The 24,741-nt window shown below is 53.7% G+C and overlaps 9 protein-coding genes across 9 annotated transcripts; 7 read left to right on the plus strand and 2 right to left on the minus strand.

Moving 5' to 3' along the window:
- Window positions 1-1,110: 1,110 nt before the first annotated feature.
- On the plus strand, window positions 1,111-3,832 carry J4E84_005908 (uncharacterized protein; the record flags this gene model as incomplete). Its single annotated transcript, XM_049388500.1, has 3 exons — window positions 1,111-1,314; window positions 1,771-2,596; window positions 2,646-3,832. 3 exons carry the CDS (start codon window positions 1,111-1,113, stop codon window positions 3,830-3,832), a joined length of 2,217 nt encoding a protein of 738 aa, XP_049244045.1.
- A 420-nt stretch (window positions 3,833-4,252) lies between these two features.
- HSP10 (10 kDa heat shock protein) lies at window positions 4,253-4,774 on the minus strand (the record flags this gene model as incomplete). Its single annotated transcript, XM_049388501.1, has 3 exons — window positions 4,253-4,277; window positions 4,346-4,629; window positions 4,772-4,774. The coding sequence occupies 3 exons, from the start codon at window positions 4,772-4,774 to the stop codon at window positions 4,253-4,255; spliced, it is 312 nt and encodes a 103-aa protein (XP_049244046.1).
- A 503-nt stretch (window positions 4,775-5,277) lies between these two features.
- On the plus strand, window positions 5,278-7,242 carry J4E84_005910 (uncharacterized protein; the record flags this gene model as incomplete). The annotated part of the gene is made up of 2 exons (XM_049388502.1): window positions 5,278-5,461; window positions 5,510-7,242. 2 exons carry the CDS (start codon window positions 5,278-5,280, stop codon window positions 7,240-7,242), a joined length of 1,917 nt encoding a protein of 638 aa, XP_049244047.1.
- Window positions 7,243-10,027: 2,785 nt separating this feature from the next.
- On the plus strand, window positions 10,028-12,098 carry J4E84_005911 (uncharacterized protein; the record flags this gene model as incomplete). Its single annotated transcript, XM_049388503.1, has 5 exons — window positions 10,028-10,284; window positions 10,337-10,535; window positions 10,583-10,784; window positions 10,877-11,206; window positions 11,257-12,098. The coding sequence occupies 5 exons, from the start codon at window positions 10,028-10,030 to the stop codon at window positions 12,096-12,098; spliced, it is 1,830 nt and encodes a 609-aa protein (XP_049244048.1).
- Window positions 12,099-13,027: 929 nt separating this feature from the next.
- On the plus strand, window positions 13,028-14,059 carry J4E84_005912 (uncharacterized protein; the record flags this gene model as incomplete). The annotated part of the gene is made up of 3 exons (XM_049388504.1): window positions 13,028-13,030; window positions 13,101-13,865; window positions 13,931-14,059. The coding sequence occupies 3 exons, from the start codon at window positions 13,028-13,030 to the stop codon at window positions 14,057-14,059; spliced, it is 897 nt and encodes a 298-aa protein (XP_049244049.1).
- A 1,204-nt stretch (window positions 14,060-15,263) lies between these two features.
- Window positions 15,264-16,263, plus strand: J4E84_005913 (uncharacterized protein; the record flags this gene model as incomplete). The annotated part of the gene is made up of 2 exons (XM_049388505.1): window positions 15,264-15,358; window positions 15,414-16,263. The coding sequence occupies 2 exons, from the start codon at window positions 15,264-15,266 to the stop codon at window positions 16,261-16,263; spliced, it is 945 nt and encodes a 314-aa protein (XP_049244050.1).
- A 108-nt stretch (window positions 16,264-16,371) lies between these two features.
- Window positions 16,372-18,390, minus strand: J4E84_005914 (uncharacterized protein; the record flags this gene model as incomplete). Its single annotated transcript, XM_049388506.1, has 1 exon — window positions 16,372-18,390. The coding sequence occupies one exon, from the start codon at window positions 18,388-18,390 to the stop codon at window positions 16,372-16,374; it is 2,019 nt and encodes a 672-aa protein (XP_049244051.1).
- Window positions 18,391-19,830: 1,440 nt separating this feature from the next.
- On the plus strand, window positions 19,831-20,538 carry J4E84_005915 (uncharacterized protein; the record flags this gene model as incomplete). Its single annotated transcript, XM_049388507.1, has 2 exons — window positions 19,831-20,335; window positions 20,393-20,538. 2 exons carry the CDS (start codon window positions 19,831-19,833, stop codon window positions 20,536-20,538), a joined length of 651 nt encoding a protein of 216 aa, XP_049244052.1.
- Window positions 20,539-20,978: 440 nt separating this feature from the next.
- On the plus strand, window positions 20,979-23,969 carry J4E84_005916 (uncharacterized protein; the record flags this gene model as incomplete). Its single annotated transcript, XM_049388508.1, has 2 exons — window positions 20,979-21,795; window positions 21,847-23,969. The coding sequence occupies 2 exons, from the start codon at window positions 20,979-20,981 to the stop codon at window positions 23,967-23,969; spliced, it is 2,940 nt and encodes a 979-aa protein (XP_049244053.1).
- Between the last annotated feature and the right edge of the window lie 772 nt (window positions 23,970-24,741).

Here is a 24,741-nt window from a genome sequence, read left to right on the forward strand (position 1 = left end):
GCAGCCAAGGCATCAGTTCTACAATTGACATAGAGTCGACTTTCTTCTCGTCACCAACATCCCCATGGCCCTTCCCCTACCCAAATCATGGCACAATCAACTTTCTCAACCCAGCAATATACCTCAGAAAACTTTGTCGAAAGCTGCGGCGCCATCCTCTACGACATAACTCGCCAGAAGATATGCCTAATCCATCTCCCTATATCCGATCTATGGACCTACCCAAAGGCCGTCGAAACAGCGGAGAATCGCGCCAAGAAGCTGCACTACGCAAAGTATACGAGGAAACTGGATACAAGTGTCATATCTTGCCGGTGGATATGGAAACCAGAGCCACTATTGCTGGCGACGCGGCGGACGCCCCAGACGTGGCACGCATCTCACGCGACTCGGTAGAACCTTTCATGGTCGCCATGCGGACGTTGAGAGATGGTCAAGGTGTCAAGATTATATGGTGGTACGTCGCGATCATGGACAAAGGTGCTTGTGCGATGAAAGGGCCTGGTGAAGAAGGGGTGAAGACGGGGTTGTATTCCTGTGAAGAGGCTGAGAGGTTGTTGTACTTTGAGACGGATCGAGAGGTGTTACGCAAAGCTCAGGTATTGGTTGCGAAGTTGGGTTGGTCTTGAATACTTGAGCTCGAGTGTGACACATGCTGCGATAATAAGTCGGAACCTTGGAAGATTCCGAGCTGTATCATGCCCACGTATGTGCCTGCCTGGCTTGGCTGGTGTGAGCGGACCAAGCGTGGTTGTCCTACACCAGGAAGAATCGTGGCGCAGTGTATGACAGTATGGGACGCGCAAACCGAGAAGGACACATACATCTTGAAAGCTCCCAGGTTTTCCAATTATACTGCGGTCTCATCATGACTTTTGTTCGGCCGTGGTTGGCGAAGGAAAGGAACTGAGTTGGGCTCGGTCTTGTGCTACCCCTCCATGCCGGATTTCCGAGAGAAGGTGGGGCATTGTGGCGTCATTTGCTGCGCCATCATGGGCCACACTTTCACTACGTAAGTGCAGCTGACTCCAGCAGACAGTTATCGCAGACTCTTACTGCGCTGAGCTAAATCATCTTCCATTTCCTCATTCCCCTCTACATCCCACGATCATGGGAGTCTCCTCGCAGTACGTGCTGCTTATCGCTATCGCCATCCTCGTCCTGCTTCCAGCCGGCGCAGACGCTTTCGGTGCTGGAAACATCGCGTCGATATCGAAAATCGAGGGCAAGAACTGGCGTCATGGCGATATCGAAGATATGCTTGCGACGGTCGCTTGCTTGAAGGGTCATAAGTGGAAGAGTAACATGATCAAGGTATGCCCATATGACGATGTAGCTGTGATGACGGTGACTAACCCTACGTGTAGCGTGTGTACTTTGGCAACTGGCTACGCGATTACTCACAAGTACGCCCAACAGACTGTGCGACGTCGGAATGCGCTGACCGGTTTAGGCTGTTGATGTTGGAACGTTGGCCAAAGTCCAAGTACGCGAAAGCAGCAGAAGCGATTTCCCCCGTCGACATGCTTACAAGACGTAGGGAGAAACCATTCGCGTTCTGGTCTGGGTCTTGTCTTTCATGTCTTTTGGCTACGCAACTGGAGAGTTTGAGGTCACCGCCGAGAGGCTAGGTGTGTATAGGCCCGAAGAACACATCGGTAAGCGAACTTGAGCCTCTTCTGCTTCGTCATACTAACGAGAGCCCAGATAACCCTGTAAGCAACTGCAGTTTGCACACATACGAATGTGTTGATACTAACATTCTCAAAGAAAGACTATGCCGACAATGAAGACGCGAGAAAGTACGACCCTCGTCTCCGAGGTCCGGTATCTGATGCCGAGCTTGCAGTGGATCCAAACACTGGTATGAAGAACTACATTGCGAATGAACATGGCAACTGGGCTACGTCGACCGGATATGTGAAATACTCTTTCGCGCGCGCCATCCACTTTGGCCGCCTTTACACGCACGGACAGTCCGGTCAACGTGGACGAGACGAGGACCTCTCTGAAGCGCTTCGCTGTCTAGGACAAGGACTGCACTGCCTTGAAGATTTCGGAGCCCATACCAACTACACTGAACTTGTACTGCGTGAGCTTGGCTACACTAATGTCTTCCCTCACGTGGGCGTCCAGGCTGGCATCAACCTCCATGGAAAGCACACCTACCCTCTGGTAACTGGTACCTTTGGAGGTGTCGACTTCTTCCACTCGGTGCTAGGAGAGGCCAACGATCACATTACTCAGACTGAGATCGATGAGGTGAACACTGCTCTTGTAGATGCAGTTGGCGGGTCTGGTGGACAGAGAAGCGGACCTGGAGGCCAATCCAATGCCTGCAGTGGACTCATTGATGTCCTGAGTAAAGTACCCGGCACTGGCGATCTCATCAGCCAAGCACAGAGTCTGCAGGCTTCGTCAGATGCTCAAGCTGCAGAGAACGCGCGAGGTGGTCACGGCGATTACAGTTCGTCCAGGGCTGGACCTAACGACTTCGCTGCACCACCTGGATCCATGGGCGGACCACCAGGACCAGACATCCCAGGAACAAACACTGATCCAGCCACAATTATCCCAAAGATTTACCCAATTCTAGGTAAGGCCCTCGCGAACAGAGAATCGTAGTTGTAGCTGACCTCCTCAAGTTTTCCGTGACAACGTTGTCCGCAAGATCTCGGCCATCGTCTCCAAGATCCCCGGTCTAGAGAAGCTGATTGAGACCATTACCGAGCGCGTCACGTTGTTCGTGCTATCACTGCTTGCGCCCTTCATTCTGCCGATCATCAAGACAGCATCGACCCAGCTGAAGAGCGGATCTTCTGCCGTCATTGACTCAGCGGCCAAGCACCAGTTTGAGGTATGGACGGACCCCACATCCACCAACCCAACACACAGCATGCTGTCCAAGGATCACTTCTCCAACGTCTTGAACCCACCTGCCGGTCAAGTCGCCGTGGCTATTCTACAGTACGTCGCGCCCCGCGTCATATACGCTTGGGACCACCCAGATGTGCCGGTCGACGAGGTCCTGCACGACTGTATGCGCGTGTTCCATCACCCAGCACTTCGCGATCCGCACTGCGAGGTACACAACAACATGTTCAAGGTCGTTGAGCAATGGGCCCGTAACTACCACGGAAAGGACCTGAACCAGATCCTGTCTTCTGAATCTGTAAAGGCTGGACATAACCACAGCGGAGACCACGATCACTCTGCAGGTCACAGTCACGGTGCAGTTAACATGTCGAGCTTCGGCGGCCACAGCCATGGCGGTGGTGGTGGCGGTGGTCATCAACAGCAGTCCAGCGGATCCGGCGACCTCCTAGGTTCCTTGACGAGCAAACTTCCCGGCCCTCTCGGCGGTATGCTCAGCAGCTTCGGTGGCAGCTCTGGAAGAACTCGCGACATGGACGATGAACCCTCTGCTTCCTCTTTGGCAGCACCAGGTCCAGGTCCATACCAGCCTTCGCCATCACCTCAACCCTCGCAGTGGGCTGACTTCCAACCTTACCAGTCCTCCTACGCAGGTGAAGGATACCAGCCGCCTGCCGAGTACAGCAACGCAGTGCCCTCTGGCGGATATGGATGGGGTCAAGGCCAGTACTCTGGAGGTCAAGGTGCGGAGCCTAGCTACACGGTCCCTACAAACTACCAGCAAGGGTACGAAAACTACCCCGCTCCTGGAGGCTATGGCCAGCCGCCGGCTCAACAGCCCCCGCCAGGAACTTATGGTGCGTATAACCAGGGTGGCGCATACAATTCGTATGATCAAGGCGCACCTGGGGAAGGTAGCGCAAGAGCGTGGGGCGCTGGAGGAAACTCAGGGTGGTAAGCGCTGGTTCAAATACCCAGGCGTTGACGGCTATAGAGGGAGTGAGGCGTCCCTGGCGCGGCTTCCGGATGGATCTGTCCACTGCAACATGTCAGTAGATTCATGAATAATGCGAAACATGACCTTTCAATCCCGAGAACAAGTGAAGTGCGGTAGAGTAGAGATTCTTATATCATTGTGTCTCCCCCACATCTGCGCGACATCTGATGTCTTTTGATTCCGACCTCTTCCTTGTAAATACATGTTATCGAAGAAACGCTTTCCAAAACAGATAGCCCCAAGCCAGATGATATGCCAAATGAACGCCGGCCGTTATGCTAGCGTCTCGCGTTTCGTGAATGTTCGGGTGTGGTGTTGGTACAGGATACGCAAGCCAATCTATCTTGATTCTATCATGGTAGATGATGGCACATGCCCGATTTACTCGTTGATCTTAGCCAGGAGCCTGTACATGACATATTAGCCGCTATCCTACAGTCTTCAACCACAGCTCTAAATATAGTGTGTACGTACTCGTGGTCCCTGAAAAGGCTCAACTCCTCCTCGCCGACCTTGATGGGGCTTCCGCCGAATTGCGGGATCAAGACCTTGTCGCCGGGTTGTACGCTGGGGGTGACGCGCTTTCCATCCTTGTCGAAGGCACCGGGGCCGACGGCGAGGACTTTTGCTTCGTTGAGCTCCTTGACGGCGGTCTCGGGGAGGAAGATGCCGGTTGCGGTCTTGGCTTCGGGCTTGATGCGCTGGACGAGGATGCGGTCGAGGAGCGGCGCGATGCTCTTGATGGACTTGATTGCGGACTAGGGGGGGGGATTGGTTAGCTGGGAGCTGGGCTGGAGGTGGAGGTGGATGTGGAGATAGAGGATGGGTGGTGGGGTGGTTGTGAATGCTCGTGTAGAGTGGATGATAGTAGTTGTAATTGGAAACGGAGGGAGAGCTTACCATATTGACGGACGGAAGGGGACGGGGTATCACGTAGAATCAAGAAAGGGATATAGGTGCGCTGGGCTTGGAGAGAGAGAGATGCTCGGTTGAAAGCTAGACAGCAAGATGAAGATGTTGTGCTTTGCCCTTCCAGAAAATTCCATGTCCGTGCACTTACCTCGGAACAGCCTGCGGAACGTTTGGCATCTCGCGCATTACCAGAACGAGTAACCTCACATTCGTCCCTTGCTAGGTGCTTTCTTTTCGCATTGCATCGGCGTCGACAGTGCTTCTTATGTGGAGAAACAATGTCCGACGATGCGGGCATTGTTACCATACTGCGAGACGGAGCCATGTAGCTGGGCTATTCCGACGCGCGCAGTCTACGAGCGCTCTGCCAATCGGGAACGATGAGTTCATGTCGGCTATGCGAGATGGTGTGTTTGTGAAAGAGAAGGGTGATGATGCAGGCAAGAATACTTTGGGTAAGTCGTAGTCGCATTCGCTGCAAGTATGCGCGACTGATGGACGACGCAGGCATTGCCATCAGTGGGGGTGTCGATTCAATGGCACTCGCTGCGCTATACGCACAGTCTCGACTAGAAGACCCCAAGCTGCCTATCCCCCATGGCTTCATTGTAGACCACAAAGTAAGACCGGAGAGTACGGAGGAAGCGAAATGGGTGTCACAGCAACTACGTACGAAGCGTGAGATCTATGATACTTATCTGGCGGTCAAGTACTAACATTGTGAAGTTGGTATACCAATCACCATTCTTCCCCTTATATGGCCCGATGCCTTCGATCCCAACGACTCCAAGCGATTCGAGACGGAGGCGCGTACGCTCCGCTACCAAGCGCTAGGTCTAGCATGCAGAAGCCTGAAGATTACACGCCTCATGCTCGCACATCATGCGGACGACCAGGCCGAAACTGTTATGATGAGGTTGGCGAACAATAGGCTGCGCTCCGGGCTTCAGGCAATGCAGCGCAGAGAGTGGATACCAGAGTGCGAGGGCCTACATGGGGTGTACCACAGCGGAAAGCACCAGAAGCCAGATCGCACCGGGCTTATACCGTTCAAGGTCGAACAAGGAGGTGTGCAGATTCTGCGGCCTCTGTTGACGTTTGAGAAGACGAGACTTATTGCGACGTGTGAAGGGAAGGGTGTAGCTTGGGCAGAAGACAAAACGAACCAGATCAAGACACTTACGTCGCGCAACGCTATACGCCATATATATCAGAACCACAAACTTCCGGAAGCTTTGAGTGTTAAATCGCTGGTCAATGTCTCGCAGCATATGCAAGAGCGCATCAAGTGGCACAGAGATCTCGCGGACAAACTCTTCGATAAATGCCCCATCAAACTCGACATACAGACAGGCTGTCTTATCGTCCGATTCCCCCCTTTCTCCGACCTCCTACCATACCCGATAGACACCAAAGCCGACAAGATCAAAGCGAAGAACACGGCATATTGCCTGCTTGAACGCGTGGCAGGACTAGTCACACCCGCCACAAAAGCACCTCTTGGTGAACTCGCCGCATCCGCCTATCGCATCTATCCCGAACTCGAGGAGCTCGAAGAAAACGTGGTACCGGGTGAAGCACTCCGGAAGAAGAACTTTTGCGTCTACAACGTGTGGTGGCGCTTCTGGGACAAGCCCTCGCCGTTTAATAAGCCCGAGCACCAAGAAGAAGGCATCAACCCGGACCTGACCCACCCGCGAGAATGGCTGCTTACCCGGCAGCCGCTTGAAACGCTGGAAAGAGCAAATCCTGAATTGAACATCGCCTACCCGCCAAAAAGAACTCTAGGTAAACCATCGCAGAGAGAACTGTGGCGACTCTTCGATGGCCGCTACTGGATTTCTTTAACCAATCGACTTACGTACGACAACATCGTTCTGCGTGTCTTTAGCAAGGATGATTACTTACCCACTGCCCATGAGATCAAGGATCGAATGCTTGAACCTGCAGAAAATAGTCCCTATCGCTTCATCACGGCTGCTTTCGATCTGCTCAAACCAGCCGATCTGCGCTTCACACTGCCCGCCGTATTCCGGATAGATCGCAAGACAGGCGAGCAAAGACTGCTAGGATTCCCAACTCTCGACTTGCGGCTCCATGGCTTTGGACCACCGGCGAGTGAGTGCGAATGGGAAGTTGCTTACAAGAAGGTCGATTTCGGGTCCCGGTCTGCGTATGATATCATTATGCCTGGGAAGTCGAGGAAGGATATCTATGATGAGGCGATGAAGGGCAGACCGGCGGAAAAGAAACGCATTATCAAGTCAAAGGAGGTGTTGAGGAAGGAGCGAAAGATGAGAAACGTCTTGAGGAACAGGCAGGAGCGTACAGAGGCGAGAATCAAAGGTTCCACGGGATATGACCATGCGGCACATGTTGGTGGGAAAGAGAGCAAAAGACAATGGAGCGCTGCTTTTCAGGACGTGGAGAGCAGTATGCATGCAGACAGAGGAAAGTGAAGAGAGAGAACACTGCCCACAAAGAAGGAAGGGGGAGCTTGTATACCATAGAATCAGCAATTGATACCCAACAATGGTCCGATTGGATGTATCCCCGCCATACTGTGACAAGTGCTATAGTTCTGGTAAGAAGGGACCCGCGAGGTTGAGGCGATGACGTTGTGGGAACAGACACGGAAAGTGCATCCAACCAAATAAGGAAGGCAGATGTCGTTGTAGCCGTCTCCACCAACGCGCATCGCCTCCTTCCCCGCCCTGCAGCGGCAGTCGAGCGCCATTGCTTTGAGCTTATTTCGACCGCTATTATCGTGTGTTGCATGCGAGGTTGGTGTTGGTTCTGTAATACTGTTTCGCACGGTGCATCGTTGTCAATATCGGTTGTTGGCTGTGATGCATTGGTAGTGAAGATGGTGGATGACCTCCCGCGGAGTGTTCTGTTGGCTCAATCACGGCATGCGGGGAACATTGGCAGGACTACTTATGTGGCGCTGCTGAGACTATTTGTACTTTGTACGCCATGTAGCTGACATGTGGTGTGAGATTTGAGAGAACCACACCTCAACAAGTATCGCATGGCTTGCTCGTGGTAGCCGTAGTTCTACGCGCTATCGACGTTGACTCGTGTGGTGGAGCCCGGCCGGGAGTCTTCGAGTAGCCAACTCGCTCCGCGCTCCAGAAGAAGCCACGAAGCGAGAGTAGTCAGGGACGCGAGATCCACAGTTCATCGATGGGGCAAGGGCGACGATAAATTGTCAACAACAGGGCTATCAGCGGCTCAGAAATTCGATCAGAGATACGGCGATGGTGGCTTGTCAGATGTTGATTAATGTGTGGAGTGTAAATATGGCAAAGTTCTGGATGGCATTTAGCGTTTCAAAGGCATGAAACGGCGCGCAACATGACTTGGTGCACAAGGTTGCGAACAACCCAGGCACAAGGCCGCACGGGAACCCGTCAGCCTCTTGTCGCCAAATTTGCTGCACCCGAGTGCCTGTGGCGGTGAGCGAGACGCGGATTGGGTACGGTCATAATTACTGTCAGGGAGATCGTCTGCGGAGTTTTATCGAGTGCTCTGTGCGTACCGCGATGTTGGGCTACCACCGCTGAGATGACAGGAGGCATGTAGATCAAGCGGAATTTCTTTTGTGCGTCTCAGGTCTGGCAGCAGCAATGAGGTGAATCGAGGTGATGGGGCAGCTGAAGAATGGGCGACTATTATTTGATACGTAACAGAGAGTTTTTGGAGTGCAAGCTGTGGCAGGCTAGTCCATGGTGCTGCCCGTGGTAGACGCCCCTTTCACGTGAGGTGAAGATTGAGCCGGCATGGCCCTAGTCACACTGGCCAGGTGTTTTCGGCTGATCTGAGATGAAGGCGACCATTCTTGAGAGTCAGTCCGGGTTTAGCAATTTTCACTTCACCCGTTGCTGTGGCAAGGCGGTGTCCAATCTGGATGATCTATGCCAGGACTGGTTTGTTCAGGAGTGCAGGTGTTGACCGCGCCAGATAGTAAATGCAGATGCCAGAACCAGAGATCAGACACCAGCCTCGACGGAGTCGGACTGGCAAGAAAAGAAAGTCAAGCGTGCGTGAACGCCATCAAGACTAAGATGGCGGCACGTAGTCTCTTCGGCAGCATTCGCCAGCACCAGTGCAAAGGTTAGCAATTTGGGCGCCAGGGTCTTGACGCCTTTTGTAAACGGGGATCACGCTTGGAGGGCGGTGGCGTGCCGCGATTCGTTACGTGCAGGCGCTAGAAGTGTCTAGCCTTGAATGCTCAGACAGCCTTGGCATGGCGCGAGAGTGCGAGTTGTGCAGAGTTCGCGACGGCGCAACCAAGACGGCGGAGGCGTGGCACAGAGGTGCGCGGTGTTGAGGGAGGTGTTCACTGCAGCGGCCAGCCGTAGAGCCGCCTTTTGGGTGTGTGAGACTCGAGGGCGCTCGGGTGATGATGTGCATCGAGTGGGTTGGATGCAAGATACCGATGTCGATCACGGTTATACTCAGTGGTGCTCACCTGGGCACTACTACTGTGCCCGGAGTACTGATGGTGCGAACGCTGTATACTGGTGGATGTACAGCGGACACCTAGTGAAGATGGGTGTCGATGACAAAGACGAGCTATCTGCCCAAGACGGCGCCGGCTATCGTGTTTGGAGCCGTCATCAGTCTCGTGAGCCCGCAAAGATAGCAACCTCTGCCAGACATACATGGCCGATCGTGGGCAAGTGTGAAGAGGGGCAGCTGGATCATGCGACCACGCCCAAGGGTCAGTCGACCTCTCTGCTTATCAGACGCGTGGGCGCCAACGTGGAGTCCGCCAGATGCCGGATCACGCACAGTAGATGCATCTCTGGCTTCGATAGCAAAGGTTGATGCCGGCATGCACAGCGGGCGTTTCAGAGGTCAGAGTGCATAACGTTGGTGAATGGTGCTATTCGGGCGGGCTAGCAGCTGGCGGGTCCGTCCAAGAGGACGTGCAGCCGCGAAAGCCAATTTCGTTGGTGGCATCCCTGCACCTGAACCCCTACCTAGCAACAGCCCTCACCTTAAAGTTCTCCCCTTCCTTGGGCGTCTGAGATTTTCTATCCTTCTTCCTCCTCACCGCCCTTCGCATCCTTAACAAGGTCGTGCCTGCTTGTCTGCCGCTGCACTTTGCGAGCGTCGTACTTTCCCTTTCCGTACATCTTGTAATACCCAAACCCGAGCTTGCCTCACAACACTCCTCTTTTCGCACCCACAAACCCCACACACGCACGCTCTCCCAAACAAACTGCACCACACACCATGTCTGCCCCCGTCGACGCCCCCAAGCCCGTCGAGCACCCCGAGGTTGGAACTGTCGGCACCGTTGAGCCTGCGCCGGCACCCGTTGTCGCCAGCGAGCCTGTTGTCGCCGCGCCCGTAGAGGAGGCGCCCAAGACGGAGGATGTCCCCAAGACCGAGGGCGAGGCCGCAGCGCCCGTAGAGGAGGCCAAGGAGGAGAAGGTCGTCGAGCCCATCTACAGCGGTGCGCTCGGCTACAAGGCGCCTGGCCTGAAGAAGTGAGTGCAACCACATTCGGCGACTTCGCGACCGTTTACTAACAACTTCCAGCGCCTTCCGCTTCGCCAAGAAGTACTTCTGGTTCGGCGAGGAGCCCGTTGCCGCCGACAACCTGAGGGAGTACCTCCGCGGCGAGAAGCCCGAGGTTGCCCACCCCGTTGTCGCCTGGTCCAGCCAGACCGGAAAGGGCCTCCTTTTCTTCGTCAAGCACGCCGACCAGAAGGAGCACCCCGCCGGTGTCCTCAACTTGGTATGTTGAATTCGCCTCAGTGCAAAAACACATTCTAACATCCCCAGGCCTACGCCACCGACCTCGCCAAGGACGGCGCCGTTGCTTTCGCGTTCAAGATCTCCGGCCACAAGCACACCTTCGAGGCCACCACCGCCGCCGAGCGTGACGGATGGTTCGTCGCCGTTGAGAAGGCCATCACCGAGGCCAAGGCGTCCAAGGACACCATCGAGTCGAGCGAGGGCTACAAGGAGAACAAGGAGAAGATTGGTACGTTTTTCCAAATCACCCACGTCGCGTCGCGTCGCGATGGCACTAGTGGGCGATCTGTCTGTGTGCTGCAGTAGGCTAACATCCCGCAGGTAAGCCCACCGCGCTAGCGGGAGCTACATCCTCCGCCCCCAAGAAGAGCATGGACGCGACCCCCAAGCTCGCCGAGGGTGAGACCGCCGCTGCTGGCGAGCCCGTCGCTGCCCGCACTGGATCTTCTTCCAGCTCCTCTTCCGACGAGGAGAAGCGCAAGAAGGCTGCTAAGAGCAAGTCCCGCTCCGTCTCCCGCGGCAAGCGTGCCAGCCTCTTCGGCGGCCTGCTCGGAAAGAAGGACAAGGAGCCCAAGGAGGAGACCGATGCTGCTAAGACCGAGCCTGAGGTCAAGAAGGAGGAGCCCGCCGTTGTTCCTCACCTCGACGAGAGTAAGCTCATCCGCTCCATACTTGCATCGTCTCGTACTAACATCTTCTAGTCCCCGCCACTGCTCCCGTCAACGCCAACGACGTTGTGAAGCCCGCTGAGGAGACCACCGCCGAGCCCGTTGTCCCTGTTGTCGCTGCTCCTGCTGAGGAGGTCAAGGTGGATGAGACCGCTGCTCCCGCCACTGCTGAGAAGCCCAAGCCCCAGAAGCGTGGTTCCATCTTCGGATCCTTCGTTGAGAAGCTCAAGTCTCCCACCACCGAGAAGAAGGAGCACGAGGCCGGTCTTGCCTCCACACCCGTCAAGGAGAACGAGACTGCCGCTGAGGCTAAGCCCCTTGAGGAGGCCCAGGTTGGCGCACCTGTCGTTGCTGAGCCCGCCGTCGTTGCCACCGAGCCAGCTAAGACCGAGGAGGCCAAGGTCTCTACTCCTTCCAAGGAGAAGGACCACTTCAAGTTCGGAAAGTTCTTCGGCTCCAAGGACCGCGCCAAGTCGCCTGCTCGTGAGCCCAAGGTCGACGCGGCTGCTCCTCAGATCGCCGACACCAACGCGCCAGCCACCGCTGAGCCCGTCCAGGCCGTCGAGCCTGCCCCCATTGCTGAGACCAAGGTTGAGCCCACCGCAGAGACCGAGGCTCCCAAGCAAGACAAGCGCAAGTCGTTCTTCGGCAACCTCGGCCGCTCGCTCTCCAAGGCGACCGGTAACAAGGCACCCAAGGACAAGAAGGACGCTGCCAGCCCTGCTCCCGTCGCCGAGGAGGAGGCCGTTGCCGCCCCCGCCGTTGAGGAGAAGAAGGAAGAGACCACCGCCCCTGTCGTAGCCGACATCCCCGCTGAGAACAGTGTGGGCGATGCTTCGAAAAGCGCCAACCCGACTGTCGCTACAACTGCGTAAGGTTTGGTGGGAAGATGTCAGCCTTTGCAACGACAGCCACGACGGAATGACGGAAAAGCAAAGACTTCGTAAATCCCTTGTTTGACCGCCGGCCACTGATACCCCCAAAATCTGCTTTGGATCTTGAACCCGGATTCAGGCGTCACATTTGGATCAAGCTTCTTCACATATCCCCTCTCATATTTGATTTCTCCTTGCATCTGGACCAACTCATTGTCACTCTCTCTTGGTGGATCGCGACGGACTCTTTGTTTAGACTGATACCACTGTAACTGTTTCTCTCGTTTTGATACCACTGGCGGATCTCGGACGCATTTGTTTTATCGCGCAATACCCCGGATACCCTCTGCGTACTGCCTTTTTAGAAGGAGTACACAAGCGGCCACTAGGGCACATATCGACGTAATAATCTCTAATAAACTGTCGTTTGCTCTTAGTTGAAGTGTTAACTGTGTGTACTGTCATGTCTCGACTCAATGATAGCGATGGTTTGCGGGGAGGAGTATGCCGCGCGGGTCGACCAAGTTGCATGACGCTCACTCACAACGGTCGTGTGCTGCCCGGATGAGTGTGAACTAGACACCAAGCTGCAATAGACCGGCCCAGCCCTGGGTGTGCATGAAGACATGTGGCAAGGCTTGGGCAAGATTGTCGCATCATGAGCACGGCAAGAGCGGAAGGCGCACTGGGGGAACCATACAGCGCAGGTTGACTGCGCCCTCCTTGGTGCTATCGATTGATACTTCCATGTCTGGACCCGGCAGCCTCGTCTCTACCCAACACAGCTCGCCCTTATTCTCTCTCGTGAGGAACACCATGCCCATGCCATCATCTTTCACTTGCGTTCACATTCATACCCCGCTCGTATTGCCGCTGCATTCCTACCTTCGCTCTGTGCATTGCTAGGCCATACATGTCATCACGTCACTATGGTAGGTGGATGCCGATCGCGTGTCTCAGCGCAAGTACCAGCAGTTCGCATGCTCTAACACACACCATTAGGGTTGTTGCGCCTCCCGCACGAGTGACAACACTCCGCCTGCTGTCCTCGCGCACTCGTCGTCGCGTAACATCACAGCGCCGTCGACGCGACCCAGCTCCATCCCCTCACCACGCGCCTCGCACGCTTCGCAGGGCAATGCGCATCCACCGACGGGTCGCGCAGATGCCGACAACCGCCCCAACACGCCTCTCAAGCCCATTTCTCCGACTCAGCGCTCGCGCCTGCCTAACACGCTCGCTTCACCCACTGCTAAGAGCAGCAGCCGCGTCCAGCCTCTGACAGACTCTACGCACTCGACATGGACCCGATCGCGGTTAGTGAAGGAGCGTGAAGACTGGTGGGATACACAGGTCACGGGCTCGGAGCAGATATGGGGCGCCATACGTCTTGTAGCGCAGCATCTACAGGCTGGCCAGTTACAAGAGGCGCAGACGATGCTCGATGTCAGTGACTGCACATGCCCAACGGGCCTGCTTTGGCGAGGCGTTTACGATGCGACTGGCGTCCAATACAAAGTCCCCGAGTGGGTGGTAGTAGAGCCAGAGGGCCTAGCAGAAGAGGATGGTATGGACGACAAAGACTTGGCTGGAGATGCGAGTGCCAGTGCTATGCAGGAGACGGTTGAAGATACCCTCGCCGACGACTCCGGCAGCCTTATACGTGTGAAAGTGAGGACGAGCCACGACCAGCGGGATCATCAGGTCGTCATGCGGATGAGAGACCCGGTCGCGGCCATAATTGAGAAGCTGAAGAAACAAGCAAAGGTATGTCGGACTTCATTGCCCCCATGTCTCTCCTTTACTGTATGTACTTTGCTGACCACATGTAGCTCGATCCCACCCTCGTAATTCGTCTCGCATACGGCGGACGTATATATGAGCCCAACGACGTACTCGAAGCCAACGCGCGCTGGAACTTTGCTAATAATTACATCCTGACCGCTCTCGTCTTTCAGTAAACATCTGATCCTTTGCACATCCGTATACCGTACTCCCACCATGTTCTACGGGTCCACGTTTGAATATGCGGGTCACATGGCTCACAACGATTACTAGGTCTCCAACCGAGTATCTCGACTTCCTGTTTGAGTCAGTTATCAAAACGTTGGACGAAATGGGCATACCGGACCCGAACAAACCTTCCTTGGAAGAGGAGCCGAACGAACCCACTTCGGAAGATGACTCTGACGGTAGCGAGACTGATCCTCTTCTTCCTCGATCACGTTTGTCGGATAATAGCAGCGACGACGGAACGTCTGAGGGTTGTGTCGCGTTTTTGTATGGGTTGGTTCGTTCGTATTGGAACTTTCAGCGGTGGAACTACTCTTCGCTTCAATAGTTCATTTGGTGGCTTGTTTGATACCCCTCTCTTCCATATCTTTCCGTTCATGCTGGCGGTAGGCACTGAGGCCTTTGCTTGTACCAAGTATCATTTTTCATGCTTCGGCGCATCGCTATTGCGAGATTGTAATCATTTGGACAATAGAAGTCTGACTAGTGCTTGAAGTTCTCTTCAATACAAATTTGCTCTATGCATTGACTTTATTCTCTTAACGATTCATGTTCAAATGTGCTATGAGTGGAGCCGTGTTGAAGTTGTACACCGTTAATCGTGGAGTCCGCATAGCTTGATAGCGACCTGCCAGTAATTCTTCCCGTACAAGTCACGATCCAAAGTCGTGTCTGATAACGAAGATACATGTATTGTCTTCTCCACGTTTAACATCGTTCGCACGCGAAGCTTTGTGGGTATCTCCGAATGGTGCTTAACCCCGAATCAGATGTCATCACATCCACATAACAAAGTGATGATCAACACCATCCCAAGAAGCGGTCAAGTATGTCCTCCGCTCCTAGCCTTCCCGAGGTCAAACGTTCGTTATCTGCCGTCTAGCTTCCCGCATCCTCCATCGACACCATGATGGTTGTGGTGAACCCTGTGACATCATCGTTTCCCAACCTCGGAAGCTCATCGCCCGCCATGACGATGACCTACCCTCTTTTTGAGTACCATAAAGACTCACCAAGAGCGAACCAGATACTCCAATTCATAGCACACATAAAGCCAACATGTTCGCCTCATCAGCTTCGCGTTCCTTACGCACGACTTCCACAGACCGGCTTTCACAAATAACCAGACAAGTCCTCCCGCAACAAATCAGAATGGCGCACAACGGCACAACCCACACGCTCAACACGGGCGCCAAGATTCCTGCCATTGGCTTTGGAACTTGGCAGGACAAGGAAGCTCAGGAACCGTAAGCTTTTGTCTTGTCATGATGCAGCGTGTTGTTTTACTAATGCAGAAGATAGAGCTGTCACCATGGCCCTAAAGGCCGGCTACCGCCACATCGACACAGCACGCATCTACGGCACCGAACCCGCAGTCGGCAACGCCATCAAAAAGTCCGGCGTCCCCCGTTCCGAGCTCTTCATCACCAGCAAGCTCTGGAACAACTCGCACCACCCCGACGACGTAGAAGCCGCACTCGATGCATCCCTCAAGGACCTCGGGACCGACTACCTCGACCTCTATCTCATGCACTGGCCCTCACCCTTCGCTCGGGGCTCAGAAATGTTCCCCAAAGACTCCGCCGGCAAAGTCAAAGTCGGCGAGAGCGACTACGTCGACACCTACAAAGCCATGGAGAAGTGCTTCAAAAGCGGCAAAGCACGCGCAATCGGCGTCTCGAACTTCAGTAAAGCGGAAATGGAGCGCTTGATCAAGGAGACTTCTGTTGTGCCTGCTGCTCATCAGATCGAATGCCATCCGTATCTTCAGCAAAACGACTTCACGGAGTTTCACAAGCAACAGGGTATCCATGTGACGCAGTACTCGCCGTTTGGCAACCAGAACGAAATCTACGATTCTGGGAAGAACATGAATAAGCTGATGGATGACCCTGTGCTTGTGGAGATTGGCAAGAAGCATGGCAAGACTGGTGCGCAGGTTGCTCTGGCTTGGGGCATTGCGAAGGGCCATTCTGTTATTCCCAAGAGCAAGACTGAGTCGAGGATCAAGGCGAATCTGGAGGGTGACTTTGCGCTGCCTAAGGAGGATGTAGAGAAGATTACTGGCATTGATAAGAAGATGCGGTTTAACGATCCTTCGGGCAACTTTGGATGGAACTTTTACACGGATTTGGACGGTAAGAAGAAATGAGGGAGCGAGTAGTGTACTATAGTACTGTTGATGTAGCCGACTCAAAATGATACAACTATATGCATTGCATGAACAAACGCTCAAAGACGCCCGACGTACACCCATCCCCTAACTATAACTCCCCGCCGCCCAACTCTTCCGACTCTCCCTACGATCCTCGCCCTCAAAGAAAATAGCAACCTTGTTCGGCTCCCCCCTTTCCCCCTCATGGTAATCATACATGATCTTCTTGAACCGCAGCGCCCTCGTATCTTTAATTTCATCCCCACTCATGACCATCGCCGCATCACCTCCAATACGACTCACCACCGGTTTCAACAGCATAGCCATACTGAAGAAACTCTCGTCACGGACAATCGTGCGGTTGCCGAAGAGACCCAGCGTGCAGAGAGCGAGGAATTGGATGAAGCAGATTCCGCCTAGGATGCTGAAGATGTAGGACCAATCTACGTCGAGTTGTTGGCCTGGCAAAGGCACAATTTGATCTGTGAGATTATATCGGATGCCATGATCGTCAAAGGCAGCAACAGCGCCGATTGTGAAACGCATCAGCATCTCCTCGACTTCTTGTTTCGTCACATCGTGATCAGGCGACCATTTGGAGCCTTGGCCGTAGTACCTCGTCTGTCGGTCATAGAGATCCCATGGAATACCCGTCCATGCGATGGTACCAGCGGCGATACGGGCAAACTCTTCGCTACCGTATAAGGCTGCCTTGTCGGCGTCTGTGTGTGGTTTTAGGTCGGTGCTGTCGGGCTTGGTCACTTCTCCGAGGGTGTTGTTGCAGATGAACAAGGACGTGCTGCGTATGTTGCCGAATGGTCGCTGCACCACAGTGAAGTTTGTGCATCTTGGGCCGCAGTGTGCTTCCACGGATCCAACCCAAATGGTCTCACCCTTGACGTTTTCGGGCAAGTAGTACGGGAGATAGTCCTCCGTTCCACGCTCTCTTGCCAAGAGGTAATCAATGTTATCGTCTCCAAAAAGGACAGTGTCGTTCAGTAGCTCGAGGTGGTTGCATGTTGCCTTCACGGTGACGTTGCGGGTGCTGGGGCGTGGCGGCCAGCGGTTGAGAAAGCGGTAGTACCAGGCGCCATCGCCTCTGTAAATTGGTGCACCTGCCAAAACGGATAGATCAGATTCGGCGTGTTCTATTTCCCCAAGAGTGTAGTTGGGGTAGCTTGCGGCCTCCATGCCAAACGACCAGGCCGCCATTAGAGTTGTGTCATTCTTCAGTCGAGGCTCTTCGTCGGCGTTGTTGACAATAGGATTGGTATCAATGTACCAGGCGTTCAAGTCGGCTACTGTTACGTTTCCATTGGCCAGAAGGGGGAGTTCCGAAGTCACCATTGGCCAGAACAGACTCAGTAATGCGACCAGAACCTGAGATCCGAGGTTGATAGCAAGCCATACCAGACATGCAAGCCACATCCACTTCGTCCCATCTGCTCTGATGTCTTTGAACCACCGGAACTTGCGCAGCCATTTCTTGTTACGTATTCCAGGCCAGGATATGATCATGAGCTTAGTAACACTAGCCAGCGATTCGAGGTGTAGAATGAGATCGAATACCTCCAGGCTGATGTATCGCTTCGTAAGGAAAGACCATCGGATTACCGATGCGTAGTGCTTCAAAGAGGCCAGTAAGTTCAGACCCAGACATAGTGAAAGAGCGAGTGTAAGCGAATTGAAGATCTTAACATCCATCCTAGAAAGCGCAACGGGTTGGCGAAATCCTTCCCACGCTCTCAGTGTGACGCACATCAATGCGCTGAAGAATAATGTTCCGAGTAGCCTCAACGCAGCGTTTAGCATGAGGGTCTTTCGTGCTTCACGATGATCGAAGCGCTTAATGGGAGTGCGTTGGTTGTGATGATGAGTCCCGTCCTCAACGTCAAAGGTGGAACTGGGGCTGCCTATGCTGGCGAAAAATCCGGATTTGGACTCCATCATCTCCGGTGACTGGACCATGGAGGGTGTGTTTAATGCTGAGTTAGATGGCGAGTATGATATGTCGTCAACATGCTGCATCGCCACATCGCCGCTGTCGTAGCCTGGAGATTCGGCATGGCTCATCAATGGCGCGTGGTCGGAGTGTCCTCCACTCACGGTACGATTCCGATCCATGGTGTTCATTATCTGGTCCTGCGCGAGTGGATGATGTGTTTGTGTTCTGCTCCTCAATCTACAGTTGTAGAGATGAGTTTGCGTAGCTTAAGCTCTCGCGCGCCGTCAGACGGCAGGCTGCAGGTATTTTAGGCGAAGATAGCAAGCTGAGTAGAGAGCGGGGCGACACGCGCATTCCTTAGCGATGTCGAAGGTACCGGGCCTGTGGTTGTATTTCCCGGGTATACGGATATGGGAAAGGGATTTCCGCAATAATACTACCAAAAGAAGTCGCAAGAGGGGTAATATAAAGTAGAGGAAGTGGGGGGTCTTCATGAGCGCACATCGCGCTCTTATCGCTGTCTCTCGGACGGGTTTCCGCGCGACGACCATATTGGGGGCTGAAAGTTTGGGGGCCACAACAGCCGCATCTGCAAGCCTTTGGCGTTGCACGACGCGGGCGGAGCGACTGTAGGTCCAGTACAGAGGCTGATAGAGGGACGATAGAAAGTACCAAAGCGTAAGAATAGAAACCAAAAAGCACATCAACAACTCACCATGCACCTATCGTGAAGCCTGGCTTCGGACAAGTACATCAGCCCACCACTCTTCATCCTAGGCAGGCTTGATTTTCCCAAACTGGAGGCTGAGTCTTACGCTAGACCAACGAGTGTACATATGTAGCGATCGGTAGTCCTATTGTTAGCGAGATAGGCTGTTGAATGCAAGCGAAGTATCGAGGCGTTTCTAGTCCAGTAATATCCAAGTGGTTGTACGCCACGAACAACAAGTATGGGGGGCCGGAACGCTCATTCGCCTAAGATGCAGCTGCGGGAGGGTAGAAGCGCAAGGCTCGGAGCTTGCAGTATGTCGCGAAGTGCAGCTGACTTCGGCCATGCAGTTGTGGAAGTTCTTCGAGGCCGGAGATAAGCTTAGGCCGATGTCAACGTTGTTGTGGTTGTGGTTGTTGCTGTTGTAAGCGTCGCGGAGTGAGTACCTGCCTAACCGGCCGCGGTTGCCAAACTGTCAGCTTTTACCTTTGCGGGCACCCACCAATCCTCGGAGTTGTAAGAGGCATCTTGATGGTCCTGTGCTACTCATGCGACGTATCCGTCGTCGCAAGAGCAGGGGGATGGTAACTCTGACGATGATGCCCGCGCGCGAGAGCGACTGCCGATTAGCCTCAGCTAATCCCCACCTAACACTAGATGACAAATGACTGTGGAGAAGGCACGAAGGGCGTCATGTCAACCAGTCCCAAAGCTGCATATCTATCGCATCCATCTCCATCTTGCTGTTGATTATCAACCATCGAGATCAAAACGTTATGTCGTCGTCAAACGTGGTTCTGTACGATCTGCCTAGCAGGAGTGGTTCCTCATGGTCATTGAACCCATGGAAGAGTGAGTTCATCCACACCACAAGCTCTATCTTAATCATTCTGACAGGCGCGCAGCTCGCATGGTGTTGAATTACAAGAAGATCGACTACACGACCGAATGGGTAGAATACCCTGACCTGGCCCCCAAGTTCAAAGCCCTCGGCATCCCACCCACCCCTAAGGACGCGCCAGGCTATTTCGCAGAGTACACCAGTCCCGCTATCAAGCATTCGAATGGCACCTATCAGATGGATTCCTGGCCCATTGCCTACGAACTTGAGAAGCAACACCCGACTCCGTCTTTGCATCTCGATGACCCCATCGTTGTGCAGGTCAGGGACCATATTGCCAAAATAGCAGGCCCATTGAGACCACTACTCATTCCTCAGGTGCCAGTCGTGCTGCTGAACAAGCCGAGTGCGGATTACTTCAATGAGACTAGAGAGAAGATGTTCGGGAAGCCGCTCGAACAAGTCGAAAAGGACGCCAATGCGGACGAGTGTTGGGAGGCGGCTAAGGCACCGGCGAAGGAGGCGGGCGATCTACTGAGGAAGAACGGTGGACCTTACTTCCTGGGTCAGACTGGTAAGCGACAATGCGCTGGCTGGATGATGTCTACTTGGTGTCCTAACTTGTGAACAGTTTCGTATGCCGACTTTATCTTTGTGTCGATGCTACACTTCGTCAAGTGCATAAGCGAGGACAAGTTCAAGAAGATCATGGCTCTTGATGACGCCTTCCCCAAGGTTTACGATGCGTGTAAACAATGGCTGGAGAAGGACGACTAGTCCGTTCTCAGCAAGCGCCAGTGCCTAAACCGATCGATCAACAACGGGCCTGCTCTTTCTATTACCCATGTATCGTTCGTTCAGATGAATAAGATTTCAAAATCAACAATTATGAAGTTTCCTGCACTGCATGCCATGCGCCACACTACCCCTCTCTTGCGCCCGCCAGACTGCTTGACCAATGTGACTGTGCAGCATTAGCGCGGCCACGCTTCTTGCCTTGCGCCCGATGGGCAGTGTTGCCTAGCAGCTGATAAGTTCAGCTTTGAAGTCATAATGCCGCGAGATCATACACGCACAACATTAACGTCGCACCTCGACTTATACTTTCTAGACTCTTGACAAGAGCCGTTCGGCGCGTTTATTGGAACATCATCTTCTCCGGTCGGACGACACTCGAGGTCGTTGCACTAATTCCAAACGTGCCCTCAATACCCAACATGAGCGCGACAACTCCGTCACTGAGGGCTAACACTGCGCATGAAACCTCGCGCAGTTCCGATGACGGATTCGAAATAGTAGAGCACGACCACGATGTTCTGAGCATCCCCGGATCACAAGATGGCACCCCCGTACCGACTTTAGCGGTGACAGAGGAAACAGAGCGCAACGGAGGAATGGACGAATCCAGGGAAAGCCGACCTTGGTTATGGGATTACGATGAGTTCCACGATGCGATCAAAGGCGGAGACTTAGATGGCGTGAAGAAGATGCTGGACGACGGTGCAAATGTCGAACGTGGAACAGACGAGGGAGAATCACCATTAATCCTCGCCATTCTGAAGCAAGACATCGCCATCATAATGCTCTTGCTAGAAAGAGGCGCAGATGTGACCCGCCCGTTCGATGGTTTTCCTCCCACCCACCATGCCGTCATGCAGAAAGATCGAGCACCCCAAATCATCCAGCTTCTCCTCGACCATGGCGCCAGCTTGGAAGCAGTTGGGACAGAGAATATCAACGCGTTACATTTCGCTGCATCGAACGGCATGATACATGGGGCTGATTTCCTAATCGGCAAGGGAGTAGAACTTAGCAAGACCTGCGAGGATGAGAGGACGCCTTTGATACTGGCCGCAAAACATGGACATCTTGCAATTGTCAGACTACTTCTCGCCAAAGGAGCAGATCTGCACGAGAAAAGTGAGAATAGTTGCACTGTTCTAATGTGGGCGGCGGAGTATGGACATCACGAAGTCGTTCTTTACTTGTTGGAGGCAGGAGCGAGGGTGGACGACCGTAGCGTAGAGGATCTCAGTAAGTCGATATAGCCTTCACGACTTGTTGAACAGCAACTGATGTTAGCAGCCGCCCTATCACTCGCCAGCATGAATGGCCGATTGGAAGTCGTACAACTACTAATCGAGAGCGGTGCAGACATCAATGCACTCAGTCTAGATCCAGCATCCTTCACCCCGGCAATGTTTGCTGCATTACAAGGACATGCAGAAGTGCTACAGGTTCTTCTGTCACACGGGGCAGATTACAAACCAGATTTTGAAGTCGACTGGGCTGATGGTGACAAGATCCTCGATATGACCATGACGAAAGGCCACCTCGCTGCTGCCAAGATCCTGTTAGAAGCCATTGGTGGACCAGACTACCCAAAGGATAGTATCGCGCTCCAAATGGCCACTGCGCAATCTAGGGTAGAACTGGTACCAGTGATGAAGGCCATCCCTCTCATGTACAAACACATCGACTCCAATCCAACCGCCGATGAGAACTTGGGTTGGGTCGAGTGGGTCTTAGATCAAGGCGGAGCGCTCGTCAGATCGAGAGCCATGTGCAACATGCTGTTTGCTGCCATAGTCGAAAAGGATGTCGGTGTGACTGCAGAATTACTCAGACTAGGAGCCAATCCAAACGTCATCGGATTCATGGGTTACACACCACTGCACATCGCAGTCGGCAAGCAAATTTGCAGCCTGGCAATAGTCGAACTACTTCTCGAGGCAGGCGCTGATCCGGCTAAGGTCCCGCAAAATACCACCACACCCACGCCACTACATTTTGCAATCTTGGGTTTCGAAACCAGCCGTCCAGAGAAAATGGCTATCTTCCATATCTTGCTAGCGAGTGGGCGATGCAAGATCATGAAAGGACCAGACGCTCAATCTAGTGCCTTTCTGAGTGTAGTAAGCGCGTTGGATGGTGGGAGTGCCGATATTGCCAAAAGCCTGGCGTCCTGGATGCTGGATTTCATATCTGATGTGAACGACGACAAGGCCGACGATGGGTCTACTCCGATGCACGTCGCTGTCAAATACAACCAAAAAGTGCTCATTGACGCACTTAGACGAGAAGGCGCCGACATCAACGCGCAGAGCAACGACGGCATGTCACCTCTTCTTCTGGCCTGCGAAATGGACGTGGAGCTGATCAACTTTCTGGTTACACGCTGCGCAGACGTGTCTGCTGTCAACAAGAAAGGACAGGGAGCTTTGCAAATTGCCGCCGCGTGTGGGCAAGTCAAAGTGCTCAGGTTTCTCCTTGATCTGGATCTAGCCGAAGAGGAGCCACTGAACATCGATGCTGTAGACGATGCAGGCCTTACCCCATTGATCGCTGCCATAGCGGAAGGCCATGAAGCTGCAGCTCTTTTCTTACTGGTACGAGGTGCCTCTGTCCAACAACGTACGACCGAAAAAGGACGACTTGCTTTGCATTATGCAGCACAGGCTAGTATGAACCGTATTGTGGAATTCATGTTAGGAAAGTCTTGCAACGACATCATCAATGTGGAAGATCATGGGGGATACACACCCCTAGCACTCGCGTGCATGGCAGATACCCCCACGGTCGTTCCCGCCTTGCTCTCCTACGGCGCAGACCCAAACGTCATTTGCCAAAACACCGGCGACCGCCCCCTTCACATCGCGCTCAAACGACCTCTACACATGGATCGCGGTGCAGACAGGGAAAGTAGTCCACCACTCGACCTGCTCAAGCATGCAGACACCGATATCACAGCTCGCGATGGCAGCGGCCGCAAACCACTGCATCTCGCATCTGAGTTTCACAATCTTGAAGCTACCAGACTCCTCTTATCCAAAGGCGTCTCACCACACTCTGAAGATAACAAGGCCCGAACGCCACTATGTCTATGTTCAAATCCCTACATCGCACAAGCGCTGATCGACCACGGCGCGCACGTGAACCACACCGATGAAAATGGATGGACGCCATTGCACTACGCTGTGTCGAGGTGTTGGGTCAAGGCTTTTGCGGTGCTGAGACAGGCTGGCGCTGATATGGATATGAGGACCCGAGATGATGGGCTTAGTGTCAAGGAGAGGCTGGACACGTTTGGTTCGTGGCAGAACTGGGTGGATACGGAAAGGGAAATGGTGTGTGACGATGCACAGAGGGAGAAGATTAGGGAATTCGACGTGAGGACTGAGATGGCAATGAAAGTAGATAGGTGTTGAGGTGACTACTGACGGCGTAAGTGCTTTGCTTTGCTTACTTGCTTCAATGAGCTTGCCATTCATTGTAATGCTCATCCATTCCTACTCTGATGCAATTTCGATGTTGCGCCCTAGCAAGTGAGACATCAAGTCTACGTCCCGGAGTCCACGGGTTTTTCGATCGCACATATCGACGAGTCATGACCAGTAGCGCGCACGACTCGCCCTACCAGCCACGCGCAACCTCTTCACTCACGACGTCATCACACCGACATCCAGTCCAGAACACCACAACAAAACCTAAATGATAGATAAACAATTTTCACCCGGCACGTCATTCGCCCGTCCGCCAGCGCATTCCTCCCATCACAAATACACCACGCGTAGTCCATCCGCAGCATTCCGAGCGAATTAGGTAAAACGCCAGATCTCCTTCGCGTGAGTGTGCGCGCGATCTGAGTGCCCTGGCGCCGATCTCAACGATGCGGTCGCGTCATGGACTTTTCGATAGCCTCGCGCACAAATGCCATCACCAGTCCAGATCTTGTGTCAAGCTAAGCTTTTCGAGCCGGAATTCCTTGGCAGTTGTGACTACAAGGGGTGTTTTCGGAGGCCGTGGGTGCCTCTTGCGGCGCCTGGCGGACGGATAAGCTTCCTTAGGGTTTCTTAGATCGAGCTGGTGGGCGTGATGGGGATGATGATGTCACGGGTGTGTAGTGGACTTAAGCATTCGATGCCAGGGCTTCGGTGGGAGTAGTTGTGTCTTTAATCATTCCAAGCCCACCTGCTCTGC

This window comes from Alternaria hordeiaustralica (genome assembly GCF_023758085.1).
Source record: "Alternaria hordeiaustralica strain BMP 2776 chromosome Unknown scaffold_10, whole genome shotgun sequence".
NCBI lineage: Eukaryota > Fungi > Ascomycota > Dothideomycetes > Pleosporales > Pleosporaceae > Alternaria > Alternaria hordeiaustralica.